At 44.0% G+C, this 14,080-nt stretch overlaps 1 protein-coding gene across 1 annotated transcript; it reads right to left on the bottom strand.

Annotated features, from left to right (window-relative positions):
* Positions 1-1,441: 1,441 nt before the first annotated feature.
* On the bottom strand, positions 1,442-4,057 carry LOC109943971 (probable calcium-binding mitochondrial carrier K02F3.2). Its single transcript, XM_020548186.2, has 6 exons — positions 3,812-4,057; positions 2,985-3,254; positions 2,437-2,488; positions 2,232-2,293; positions 1,965-2,152; positions 1,442-1,879 (listed from the first exon to the last, which is right to left on the bottom strand). Exons 2-5 carry the CDS (start codon positions 3,240-3,242, stop codon positions 1,997-1,999), a joined length of 528 nt encoding a protein of 175 aa, XP_020403775.1. The 5' UTR covers positions 3,243-3,254; positions 3,812-4,057; the 3' UTR covers positions 1,442-1,879; positions 1,965-1,996.
* Positions 4,058-14,080: the final 10,023 nt, after the last annotated feature.

Raw genomic sequence — 14,080 nt, 5'->3', positions numbered from 1 at the left:
ACAAGTGGTATCAGAGCCGACCCTTGAGGTTTCACGGGCGTGTGTAGGCTAGGGGGTTCGAGTATATGGCGCATGACGCATGTGGGCCCAGAGTGGTCACATGGCATAGCATATGACGACACTAGACACACAGACGTGGCTAAGAGGGGAGGTTCCTGGATTAGGGTTGACCGACGAGGACGTTGGTCTTCTAAGGGGGTGGATTGTGATATCCTGGCCCCTAGGATGGTGATTTTCTAGCCCAAGGCTTAATAGAATTAATAGAGTATCCATACCAATAAGGTGCATCTTCTTTTTCGGAAGCCTATCTCGAAAGAACCTCCAAGTTAAGCGTGCTTGGTTTGGAGTAATTTGGGATGGGTGACCGACCGGGAAGTTTTCTCGGGTGCGCATGAGTGAGGACAAAGTGCGCACAAAAGACCCGTGTTGGTCTGTGGGGACAATATATGATTCTAAAGAGCTGCCAGGAGTAAGTACCGCCGATTCAGGTATTGGACGGGGTGTTACATGAATCTACAATGTTGCAACAACTTTGAATGTGTCCGATGGGCACTGGATATGAACCAACAGACAAGAGTGACTGTTGAGAATTCAAAATCAGACCATGGAAAAAGCCCTATGCTTCATTCGTTCTAAAATCGTAGTGGGGGTTTTTATGCTAGCGAAACTTTAGAAAGACCTTGTAGTGGTACCTTGCATCGTCTCCTCAATAGATATGAATGGGGTTCGAGACCCCTTGGTAAATGGGTAACACAACTTTTGGGTAAAGACGCGCAACCTCTATAGAGTGTAAAACTGTATATCTGATGTGCTTACGGTCATGAGCAACTCGGACACTCACATGAGTAATTTATGAAATTAAACTTAAACTGTCATTTGTATTATATTGCGGGATTTATTTATAATTGTGACAATCAATTATTTAAATGGTTAGGTATACAATTATACTTAGTAATTGCTAACAAAATTTTGACCAGCTTATTAAAAACAACGCTCAGCCTTAACCATTCTCTTTGGTAAGTCTTACACTACAAATGAGTCCCACCATAAGTAAGCTCACGTATATTCACTACAAAAAAATGGTTTTGTATGACAAAAGTAAAGTGTCATGTTTAGTACAAAATTGGTCATAAAAAGCATCTTATGACGAAAATGCTGCGTCATAAGGGTCGTCATATACCGACCGTCACATTATGTACCTTGTGACGACTGTTCAGAGTACCGTCACATAATGTCATCATCTTTTGTGATGGCTGCGTTCGTCCATCACATATTGTTGCTATATATGACAGTGTTATCTGTCACATTTTTTCCAGTCAACGCGTCACCTAATGTTGGGATAATGTGATAGCTTGGTTTTGTTTAGTTTAATATGGCACCCACATACAGTGACCATACAGTGACGACACACTGAGCTCTCATGATAGCTCACAGAATCATAATACATAGAAAAGCCATCATACATTCATACACAACATTCTCATCACAAGTCATACACAATTCCAGCACACTAGTTCTTCCACGACAGAGGTTCAAACATACAAAGGTTCTACCACAAAGGTTCGAAGCATTCAAACAGATTGCACGTAGTTCTGACAAAGTTCTAACCACAAATATGTTCTAGCAAGGTAGAAAAACCTTAAGCAAAGGCATCATCCTCAGACTTGGTATGCATCCCTACCTCAATCTTTCTGAAGTTTCAGGACAGCTCGTAGCAGTGCATTGGTCTCTTCAAACTTGGTGTGCATCCCCTTCACTTCCTCTTGGGTCTGGCGCAGCAAACTTTGGTTTTCTTCAAGTGCGGCCTGTTGAGCTTGGAGGGTGACTTTTGTGCTTCTCCTTCTTCTAGCTCTCTTTCCTTCTTTGCAACCATTTGCTTCTACATAAAATGAATGTACTTAGTAACAAGGCCATACAAAAGTGTTGAACCAGGCATTTACTTGAGTGTAGTACATGTAACTTACATATATCTCATTTGCAAGCGGAGTACGACCATTTACAAAAGAGTTTCCATTTCACTAGTGTTTGTTTCCCATCTTAAGAGTACTAAAGCTGTTGGCACAAGTGATGCCTTCGAGAATGCCTTAGGGCCTTCCTCTCTGAGGATTGTCTGAGCACAGCTTACAATTCCAGTGTATTGGTTCCCCTGTCCCTGCAATTACAACCAATATGTAAATAGTCGAATAATGCAGAAGGAGATTTGCATGGAAAGTCTTCATACAAGTATTCACCTGAACCATCAGCCTTGTCTTCATGACGTCAAGGGGAGTTGTTATAGCTCCAGTGATGGCGCCTAGCAAAAAATCAAGGGAAGCCCATTGTAGATGGAAGGGATTTGTCAGGAAGAGGAAATAAGGCAACCCTAGAGCGGACAATTAGATACCGAGGAAAGCAAGGTGATAATTCTGAAAGATTAGGGTGACAATTTAGTTGTACCAGCAAAAGCATAGATAAGTGCATTCTCTGGATCATTCAGCTCCCTTCTCGCCTGGATAATGAATCGTGGAAAAATTATGATGAGAAATCGTGGAAAGTTCAAGTTGCTGTTTATGTCGGACATCGGTTACAGCAAGCTGTTTAGTGAAGTCTAATAATATGAACCATCAATCAAGTCATTCAGTCCTAGAAATACTGCGAACAGATTTTGGTGAAAATAGTAGCATGCCAAACCACATCTCCTGATCTAGCCTTCAGGAGGTAGCAAAATGCTGATCATTTCACACAATTTGACCCTACCAGAGACATGGGTCAACTTTTGAATGCACAGTCTTATTTTAGCACTGCAAGTGGTTAGAAGCTTTGAACAGAATTGGAGCATACAAAAGTGGTCACCATAAAAGAATTGGAGCATAAGCACCTATTGATTATACCTCATTTAGCACAGAAGTAATTGGAGCACATGGTAACTTTACATTTCAGTAGCACATTGATTATATCTCTTGAAAGAACATGACTCAGTTTTTATCTATATCTTAAACACATACCTGCTTTTCTTCCGAGAATCCACCAGGATATGCCCATTTTGCATTGTCAAATAGCACACGGACTCGAAGAGAGAGCACAAAAGACAATATATCTATGCTCCTCTGCATAGAGTTGTAGTTATCTTTTCTCAAGACTACCTCAATAATTAATACAACTTCATGTATATCTCCAGCAGTTAGGAATAATGATCTCAGAAGAGAATATAGGGGTACTAATTTACATATTGCTCCGAATGGACCAGCCAAGAAATTCAGCATGACTGTTCATTCCTGAAAGGTTGTAGTTGTATAAGACTGATAATTTGAAAAACATAAAAAAGATCCATATGATCATTCATGGTAGATCCATATGAAAAACATAAAAAAGATCCAATTCTAAATAATACGGAGTAATGTCTTGTCTAACACGAGTGCCCGAGAATTTATCAAAACATGAAAAGGCTCACACGAAGCAAACAATCTTGTTGGTTCCGGCTGCGGTCCTCATCACCAAAAAACAGAAGTCCAATACACTGTCCAATCAAGACCCTAAACCACCACAAAATCATTCACTTCCCCCACCAATAAATTCATGCAAGACGCCGGTCCACAGGCGCAGATTTCGAATGGAAGTAAAACTAATACCGAACAAAAAAGTATGACTTTCACTGAAGAATCATGCATCCTCCTCCTTTTCTAGGCAGTTGCAGGAGCTCACGGAGCAAGAGACTATGATTCCTATCAGCAATGCATCGCAGGCATACACAAATACAATTATAGGCAAACGCTCTCTGCAAGTTCCCTAAATGGAGGGCGGCTAGGCAATCTCTCTTGGATCGACCACATACCGCTCGTGAAGTAGGCCCTGAACTCAGCGCGCTCGACGAGGCGTGCGCTCAGCGCGTCGTAGCAGGCGGGCGCCTGGTGCGCACCAGGCATCTCAAGGACCCGTCGGAGCGCCGCCGCGGGTAGCTTCCCAGAATCAGGGGCAGCGCTGGCGCCACCGGAGTAGGTACAACGTGGTGAGATCCTGGTGCGGGAAAGAGGGCGGGCGGAGGCGACCGAGGACGCGCGCATGGACTCCACTGTAATACCAACTTTGTAAGAAAATCTAAAAGGAGAAATTATATTCTTTTTATACATGTGTGTCATCTATGCCTATCATTTCATGGGAACACCCCACTTCCACAAATAAATAATTAACGAAAGAACACTCAAATAGATTATGCATCATGTTGGGTTTATATTTTTGTGTGCATTTTGTGATGATATAAAAATAATGTGACAGGGAGTATATTAAAGGCTAAAAGAGAATTTAGAATCTGAAAGAAATCCTAGAATTTAGGAATGAGAAGGGAATAAATACTATGTGGATAAAAATAAGTGAATAAAAATATATTATTCCTACACTAGAGTTTAAATTTGTACATTTACTCAAAGGTGAAAATCATACAAGGTCTCAAATTCAAATTTGAGATTCAAAATAAAAAGGAGACATAATATTAAAATGAAAATATAAAAAAGAAAAGATAAATTCCACAGTTGGGCCCAAAACCATCAATTCGTCCCGACTTCTCTTTGATCCGCACAACCCACTATCTATCCGCGGCGCCAACATGTGGACCAGTCTGGTCAGTGGAACCGCATCTCCCTCCTTCTCTCTGTGGCTGCCTGGTGGAGCCCCACAACTCCTTTCCACCGCGCGTGACTCTGTCTTCCCTGCGCTCTCCCCGCTGTAACAAACTGCGCAGCGCTTGCCGCCATTGTCGGGGAGGCATGGGCGAACCCCTCCCATCCCGTGCCGGATCCGGGGGAAATAAATGGGTGCCCTCTGCGCCTTCTCCACAGCTCCCCTAGGTGCGCCGTCGCCATTCTCCAGCTTGTCTAAATTCGCGCGCAGATGACCGAGAGGTCTCGCCCAAGCACGAATCGGCCGCCTCTATCCCAGCCTACTGCTTCTCATCGACCAGCGGGGGCCTCGTCGGAGCTTGGGCGAGCTTCGACCAGCACCAATTTCGCATATTGAGTCCGGCGCTGTGCGAACTCCTAGCCGCGCCGCCACGCATCGCCTCGCTCCATGGACGAAGCTGCTGCCCACGCAAATCAAGGTGAGGATCGTCATCGAGTCCTTGTTTTCCCTCTGTGTATTGCGTAGCACCTCGAGCGACAACGAATTGCGGGCCCGTGGGTCGGTAAGTGCTCACCAGAACACTGAGCCTGCCGCGGACCATGGTTCCCCATAGTCGGACCCCCTCTGCTTCACCATTACCGGTGCAGAATCCTTCCTTGTGTCCGCCGCACCTTCAATTTCGATTAGCACTGTCCATTGACGCATTGGTCCGTGTTGGCACCGGATTGGGGCTCGCCGGCGTCCTTCGCCATAGGGGCACCTGGGCGCCGCCGTGATTTGAGTAGGGTCGGTGAGGCAGTGCCGCCAGCCGTTGATCTGGCGGCCAACGGTTGAGATTATATCCTGAGTAACGTTTCGGAGTGGTAAATCGGGTGCGTAGATCCGAATTTGGACGATCGAGTGACTTAAAAATACGGGTCGTCGAGATCGGATCTGATGGCCCCTGGCGCGTACCGGTTCACCGCTGCTCAATTCTAATCGTGGCTGTCCTTTTTTGATCGGACGATCAAGATCCTTGCATACCCTTTAGCCGAGTCAATCTTGCTAAAGAACCCCTAGGGTTTACAGGAAACAGCCCGCAGTCCTTCCCTGTTGTTGACTGAGTCATAGTATATTTTACGCCAGAGCCCCTGCGTTTACCAGAAATTGACGCCCAGTCCAGAGCGTATTTAAAATAAGTAAATGAATTAGTAAATGTAATTTTAATACAAAAACAATTGCTAGAACTTGGAAAATTCATATCTAATTCATTTTAAATCCAAATTGAGCCATTCCAATTTCTAAAATTTTGTAATAAGATTCTCTATCATTTAGCATCTCTGTTTTGTCATGAACACAGTTAGAAAATCAATTTCCCATCTAATCCTATTTCAATCACATTAAACCTTAGGAAATTCATAACTTGAAATCTATAACTCCAAATTTACTGATTCCAGTTCCTGTGATCTTATTTTAATGTCTAGTTTATTACTGTGTATTTTATTTATATGTTTGGTGCAATGTTAATTTTTGCTGTACTATGTATGTATTGTGTTGATGCGAGTAGACGAGCAAGCCACTGTGGATTCTGAGGTTCAGCAAGTAGAAGTAGCTGAGCAGGAGCTCATTGAAGGCAAGTTGTGCCCTTGATCACCTCTTTTACCCATTCATGTTCTTATTATTCATAATGATCTGCATAGGTTAATTTTGATGGGACCCAATAGGATACCCTAGATTTGACTATCTTTATACCTTGTTTCACCACTGGTTTTACTACTAAACTTTTGGGTAGTACATGTTATTGCTTTATGTGGATTTGGGTATAGAGATATTTACTACTCATGATTACACTTTTTATTATTTGTTTATTCTTTACTGTTCATGATAAGATCATTATGTTAATGGGAACATGGAGAACCACCCGGAAAAACAGTGCTACCACAAGGGTTTAATGGGACGCCCTTGGCTGATTAACTAGGAAAGCTAGTGGATGGCTACCTTATCCGAAAGGGGCAAGGGCAGTAGGGGAGTGGTCAGTGTAGGGAGGTCCTTGGGTTGATTTTGCTGCGATGGCGGTCAGGCGAGGGATTCCTGCACTGGAGCTTCCTATAAACTGTAGCGGGTAGTTTGAAGCTAGTGGAACTTTGTAAAGGCCTCGTAGTGGTACCCTGCCTCGCTTCCTTGGTAGAGGTGTATGGGGTCTGATCAACTCCGTGGCAAATGGGTAACACGACTTGTGGGTAAAGATGCGCAACCTCTGCAGAGTGTAAAACTGGTATACTAGTCGTGCTCACGGTCATGAGCGGCTCGGACACTCACATGATTAACTTATGGAACTTAAACTTAATTTGTCATTTCATTGCATCTGGGATTATTTTATTATTACTTCTACTTATTATTACTATGGTTTGGTATTTACTTTCACTTAGTAACTGCTAATAAAATTTTGACCAACTTATAAAAGCAATGCTCAGCTTCAGCCTTTATTTCATTGATCAGCTTTACACTTCATGAACTCCTACCTTTGGTGAGTTCATGCCACATTATTCCCCACGACTTGTTGAGCTATGAACGTATGTGAGCTCACTCTTGCTGTCTCACACCCCCCACAGGAGAAGAGCAGGTGGTTCAGGAGGAGCCACAAGGCGAGGAGTATGATTTGATCTAGGTGGCGTTTCTCAGTTGACATTGGCGCCGACGATCCTTAGTTCGTTTTATGTTTATTCTTTTATTTTGTATTAAGTCTTCCGCTATGTAATAAATACTATGATGTTTTATGACATTTATCTCTATACACTCTGTTATTATATATGTTGTCTTCTTTGGCGCATGTATGAGATGCACCCGGCTTTGTTCCTTAAAACCGGGTGTGACAGAAGTGGTATCAGAGGAAATGTTGACTGTAGGACGAAACCTAGATAGAAATGGACAAAACCCTTACCTACTTATCTTACTCTGATTCATTCTATACTTATCTCACTCTGATTCTTTCTATACTTATCTTGATCCTGTCTCACCTTCTACTGTTCTACTCTGATCATTCTTACCTTTTCTACTCTAAGACAAGAAGGATTACACACCTTGGAATCCTACCCCTATGACATTTTTAAGAGATAGGAGGCCTAAGACAAAAAAACTATTTTCTCTATTTTAAAAAAATGTTGTTTGATTGTTCTGATGATAAATGTCTGATTTGCTTCTTTGGTTGATTGAAATAGTATAGACGGGCATCTTAGCATGTACCACCATAAGGTAATGTATTATCTTTAGTAGGACACACTTAGCTAATAAATCCCCCAAAGTAACATGCTTCGTAATTACATGCCTCGTCTACAACCCTTTCTTTCTTACCTTGTGTTTCTAACCCAGATGGGCTACCCCTATAGTGTAAGAAGAGACCAGTATAGACTTGATTCTTGGTATGTCATGGTTAAGAAAGGCAAAGGCCATTATAGCATGTGGTAGAGGTACTATAGAACTCACTAGCCCTAAAGGAGAAACATTTCAAGTTAATATTGCAGTAACCACCTCATCCAAACGTGCAATGTTCTTTATACCTGAGGAGTTCGTTGGTGACAACATCCGGGTGTTTAGAGATTTTCCGGATGTCTTCCCATAGGAGTTACCAGGGATGCCACCTGATAGAGAAGTTGATTTTGTCATTGATCTTTTACCTGGAACTGCCCCCATTTCTAAACGGCCATACAGGATGTCTGTAGAAGAATTAAAGGAGCTGAAGAAGCAGTTAGCCGAGTTGCAAGAGGCTGGGTACATTCGTTCGAGTTCCTCACCTTGGGGAGCGTCGGTCCTGTTTGTACAGAAGAAGGATGGTTCGCAACGGATGTGCGTGGATTATAGATCACTTAATGATGTTACTGTGAAGAACAAGTATCCGTTACCCCGCATTGAGGATTTGTTTGATCAGAAGAGAGGTGCCAGGGTATTCTCGAAGATTGATCTCTGAAAGGGAATTAGGCTTACACCTAGTTCCTAAATAATTTTGGTGGTTGAATTGCCCAACACAAATAATTGGACTAACTAGTTTGGCCAAGTGTGTAGATTATACAGGTGTAAAAGGTTCACCCTCAGCCAATAAAAAGACCAAGTTTTGGATTCAATAAAGGAGCAAAGGGGCAACCGAAGGCACCCCTGGTCTGGCGCACCGGACTGTCCGGTGTGCCACCGGACAGTGAACAGTACCTGTCCGGTGCACCAGGGGACTCAGACTCAAACTCGCCACCTTCGGGAATTTCCAGAGGCGACTCGGCTATAATTCACCGGACTGTCCGGTGTACACCAGACAGTGTCTGGTGCGCCAAGGGAGGTCGGCCTCAGGAACTCGCCAGCTTCGGGAAACGCCAACGGCTAGTCCGCTAAAATTCACCGGACTGTCCGGTGTGCACCGGACTGTCCGGTGCGACTCCGGAGCAACGGTCGTCTCCGCGCCAACGGATACCTGCTGCGCAATAAATGCGCGCTCTGCGCGCGCAGAAGTCAGGCGCGCCCATGCTGGCACACCGGACAGCAAACAGTACCTGTCCGGTGTGCACCGGACACCCAGGCGGGCCCACAAGTCAGAAGCTCCAACGGTCAGAATCCAACGGCAGTGATGACGTAACAGGGGGCACCGGACTGTCCGGTGTGCACCGGACTGTCCGGTGTGCACCGGACTGTCCGGTGCGCCATCGAACAAACAGCCCAGCCAACGGTCAAGTTTGGTGGTTGGGGCTATAAATACCCCAACCACCCCACCATTCATTGCATCCAAGTTTTCCACTTCCCAACCACTTACAAGAGCTAGGCATTCAATTCTAGACACATACAAAGAGATCAAATCCTCTCCAATCCATCACAAAGCCCTAGTGACTAGAGAGAGTGATTTGCCGTGTTTATTTGAGCTCTTGCGCTTGGATCGCTTCTTTTCGTTCTCACTTGTTCTTGAGATCAAAACTCCATTGTAATCAAGGCAAGAGGCACCAATTGTGTGGTGGCCCTTGCGGGGAAGTTTTGTTCCCGGCTTTGATTTGAGAAGAGAAGCTCACTCGATCCGTGGATCGTTTGAGAGAGGGAAGGGTTGAAAGAGACCCGGCCTTTGTGGCCTCCTCAACGGGGAGTAGGTTTGCAAGAACCGAACCTCGGTAAAACAAATCTCCGTGTCTCACTTGCTTATTCGCTTGGGATTTGTTTTGCGCCCTCTCTTGGGACTCGTTCCTTATTACTAACGCTAACCCCGGCTTGTAGTTGTGTTTATATTTGTGAATTTCAGTTTCGCCCTATTCACCCCCCTCTAGGCGACTATCAATTGGTATCGGAGCCCGGTGCTTCATTAGAGCCTAACCGCTCGAAGTGATGTCGGGAGATCACGCCAAGAAGGAGATGGAGACCGGCGAAAAGCCCACTACAAGCCACGGGAGCACTTCATCGGAAGAGTCCCGCACCAAAAGGAGGGAGAAGAAGAAGAGCTCCTCCAACAAAGGGAAGGAGAAGAAATCTTCTTCTCACCACAAAGAGAAGAAGGAAAAATCTTCTTCCCACAAGCCGCATCGGAAAGGCGACAAGCACAAGAGGATGAGGAAGGTGGTCTACTACGAGACCGACACTTCATCAACATCGACCTCCGACTCCGATGCGCCCTCCGTCACTTCTAAGCGCCAAGAGCGCAAGAAGTATAGTAAGATCCCCCTACGCTACCCTCGCATTTCCAAACATACACCTTTACTTTCCGTCCCATTAGGCAAACCACCAACTTTTGATGGTGAAGATTACGCTAGGTGGAGCGATTTAATGCGATTTCATCTAACCTCGCTCCACAAAAGCATATGGGATGTTGTTGAGTTTGGCGCGCAGGTACCATCCGTAGGGGATGAGGACTATGATGAGGATGAGGTGGCCCAAATCGAGCACTTCAACTCTCAAGCAACAACAATACTCCTCGCCTCTCTAAGTAGAGAGGAGTATAACAAAGTACAAGGGTTGAAGAGCGCCAAGGAGATTTGGGATTTACTCAAGACCGCGCATGAAGGTGATGAGCTCACCAAGATCACCAAGCGGGAAACGATTGAGGGGGAGCTCGGTCGGTTCCGGCTTCGCAAAGGGGAGGAGCCACAACACATGTACAATCGGCTCAAGACCTTGGTGAACCAAGCGCGCAACCTCGGGAGCATAAAGTGGGATGACCACGAGGTGGTTAAGGTTATTCTAAGATCTCTTATTTTCCTTAACCCTACTCAAGTTCAATTAATTCGTGGTAATCCTAGATATACTAAGATGACCCCCGAGGAAGTTTTCGGGAATTTTGTTAGTTTTGAGTGCATGATCGAAGGCTCGAGGAAGATCAACGAGCTTGATGATGCCACCATATCCGAAGCTCAACCCGTTGCATTCAAGGCAACGGAGGAGAAGAAGGAGGAGTCTACACCAAGTCGACAACCAATAGACGCCTCCAAGCTCGACAATGAGGAAATGGCGCTCGTCATCAAGAGCTTCCGCCAAATCCTCAAGCAAAGGAGGGGGAAGGATTACAAGTCCCGCTCCAAGAAGGTTTGCTACAAGTGTGGTAAGCCCGGTCATTTTATTGCTAAATGTCCTATATCTAGTGACAGTGACCGAGGCGACGACAAGAAGGGGAGAAGAAAGGAGAAGAAGAGGTACTACAGGAAGAAGGGCGGCGATGCCCATGTTTGTCGCGAGTGGGACTCCGACGAGAGCTCAAGCGACTCCTCCGACGACGAGGACGCCGCCAACATCGCCGTCACCAAGGGACTCCTCTTCCCCAACGTCGGCCACAAGTGCCTCATGGCAAAGGACGGCAAAAAGAAGGTTAAATCTAAATCCTCCACTAAATATGAATCCTCTAGTGATGACAATGCTAGTGATGAGGAAGATAATTTGCGTTCCCTTTTTGCCAACCTTAACATAGCTCAAAAGGAAAAATTGAATGAATTGGTTAGTGCTATTCATGAAAAGGATGACCTTTTGGATTCCCAAGAGGATTGTCTAATTAAAGAAAACAAAAAACATGTTAAGGTTAAAAAGGCTTATGCTCTTGAAATTGAGAAATGTGAAAAATTATCTAGTGAGCTAAGCACTTGCCATGAGATGATCGACAACCTTAGGAATGAAAATGCTAGTTTAAATGCTAAGGTTGATTCACATGTTTGTAATGTTTCAATTCCTAATCCTAGAAATAATAATGATAATTTGCTTGCTAGGATTGAAGAATTAAACATTTCTCTTGCTAGCCTTAGAGTAGAAAATGAAAATTTAATTGCTAAGGCTAAAGAACTAGATGTTTGCAATGCTACCATTTCCAATCTTAGAGATAAAAATGATATTCTTCATGCTAAGATTGTTGAACTTAACTCTTGCAAACCCTCTACATCTATTGTTGAGCATGTATCTATTTGTACTAGATGTAGAGATGTTGATATTGATGCTATTCATGATCATATGGCTTTAATTAAACAACAAAATGATCACATAGCAAAATTAGATGCTAAAATTGCCGAGCACAACTTAGAAAATGAGAAATTTAAATTTGCTCGTAGCATGCTTTATAATGGGAGACGCCCAGGCATCAAGGATGGCATTGGCTTCCAAAGGGGAGACAATGTCAAACTTAATGTCCTTCCTAAAAGATTGTCTAATTTTGTTAAGGGCAAGGCTCCCATGCCTCAGGATAACGAGGGCTACATTTTATACCCTGCCGGTTATCCCGAGAGCAAGTTTAGGAGAATTCATTCTAGGAAGTCTCACTCTGGCCCTAATCATGCTTTCATATATAAGGGTGAGACATCTAGCTCTAGGCAATCAACCCATGCTAAGTTGCCTAGAAAGAAAACTCCTAGTGCATCAAATGATCATAATATTTCATTTAAAACTTTTGATGCATCTTATGTTTTGACTAACAAATCCGGCAAGGTAGTTGCCAAATATGTTGGGGGCAAACACAAGGGGTCAAAGACTTGTGTTTGGGTACCCAAAGTTCTTGTGTCTAATGCCAAAGGACCCAAAACCATTTGGGTACCTAAAATCAAGAACTAAACTTGTTTTGTAGGTTTATGCATCCGGGGGCTCAAGTTGGATACTCGACAGCGGGTGCACAAACCACATGACAGGGGAGAAAAGGATGTTCTCCTCATATGAGAAAAACCAAGATCCCCAAAGAGCGATCACATTCGGGGATGGAAATCAAGGTTTGGTCAAAGGTTTGGGTAAAATTGCTATATCTCCTGACCATTCCATTTCCAATGTTTTTCTTGTTGATTCTTTAGATTACAACTTGCTTTCTGTATCCCAATTATGTCAAATGGGCTACAACTGTCTATTCACTGATGTTGGTGTCACTGCCTTTAGAAGAAGTGATGATTCAATAGCATTTAAGGGAGTGTTAGAGGGTCAGCTATACTTGGTAGATTTTGATAAAGCTGAACTCGACACTTGCTTAATTGCTAAGACTAACATGGGTTGGCTCTGGCACCGCCGACTAGCCCATGTTGGGATGAAGAATCTTCATAAGCTTCTAAAGGGAGAACACATTTTAGGATTAACAAATGTTCATTTTGAGAAAGACAGGATTTGTAGCGCATGCCAAGCAGGGAAGCAAGTTGGCACTCATCATCCGCATAAAAACATAATAACAACCGACAGGCCACTGGAGCTCCTACACATGGATCTATTCGGCCCGATCGCTTACATAAGCATCGGCGGAAGTAAGTACTGTCTAGTTATTGTGGATGATTATTCTCGCTTCACTTGGGTATTCTTTTTACAGGAAAAATCTCAAACCCAAGAGACATTAAAGGGATTCTTGAGACGGGCTCAAAATGAGTTTGGCTTAAGGATCAAGAAAATAAGAAGCGACAACGGGACGGAGTTCAAGAACTCTCAAATCGAAGGATTTCTTGAGGAGGAGGGCATCAAGCATGAGTTCTCTTCTCCCTACACGCCACAACAAAATGGTGTAGTGGAGAGGAAGAATCGAACTCTATTGGACATGGCAAGGACCATGCTTGATGAGTACAAGACACCGGACCGGTTTTGGGCCGAAGCGGTCAACACCGCCTGCTACGCCATCAACCGGTTATATCTTCACCGAATCCTCAAGAAGACATCATATGAACTCCTAACCGGTAAAAAGCCCAACATTTCATACTTTAGAGTTTTTGGTAGCAAATGCTTTATTCTTGTTAAAAGAGGTAGAAAATCTAAATTTGCTCCTAAAACTGTAGAAGGCTTTTTACTTGGTTATGACTCAAACACAAGGGCATATAGGGTCTTTAACAAGTCCACTGGACTAGTTGAAGTCTCATGTGACGTTGTGTTTGATGAAACTAACGGCTCTCAAGTAGAGCAAGTTGATCTTGATGAGATAGGTAATGAAGAGGCTCCATGCATAGCGCTAAGGAACATGTCCATTGGGGATGTGTGTCCTAAGGAATCCGAAGAGCCTCCAAGTGCACAAGATCAACCATCCTCCACCACGCAAGCATCTTCACCAACTCAAAAT

Source organism: Zea mays, chromosome 2 (assembly GCF_902167145.1).
Source record: "Zea mays cultivar B73 chromosome 2, Zm-B73-REFERENCE-NAM-5.0, whole genome shotgun sequence".
Taxonomy (NCBI): Eukaryota; Viridiplantae; Streptophyta; class Magnoliopsida; order Poales; family Poaceae; genus Zea; species Zea mays.
The sequence above is the reverse complement of the archived record's forward strand: the minus strand, read 5'-3'. Positions and strand labels throughout refer to the sequence as shown.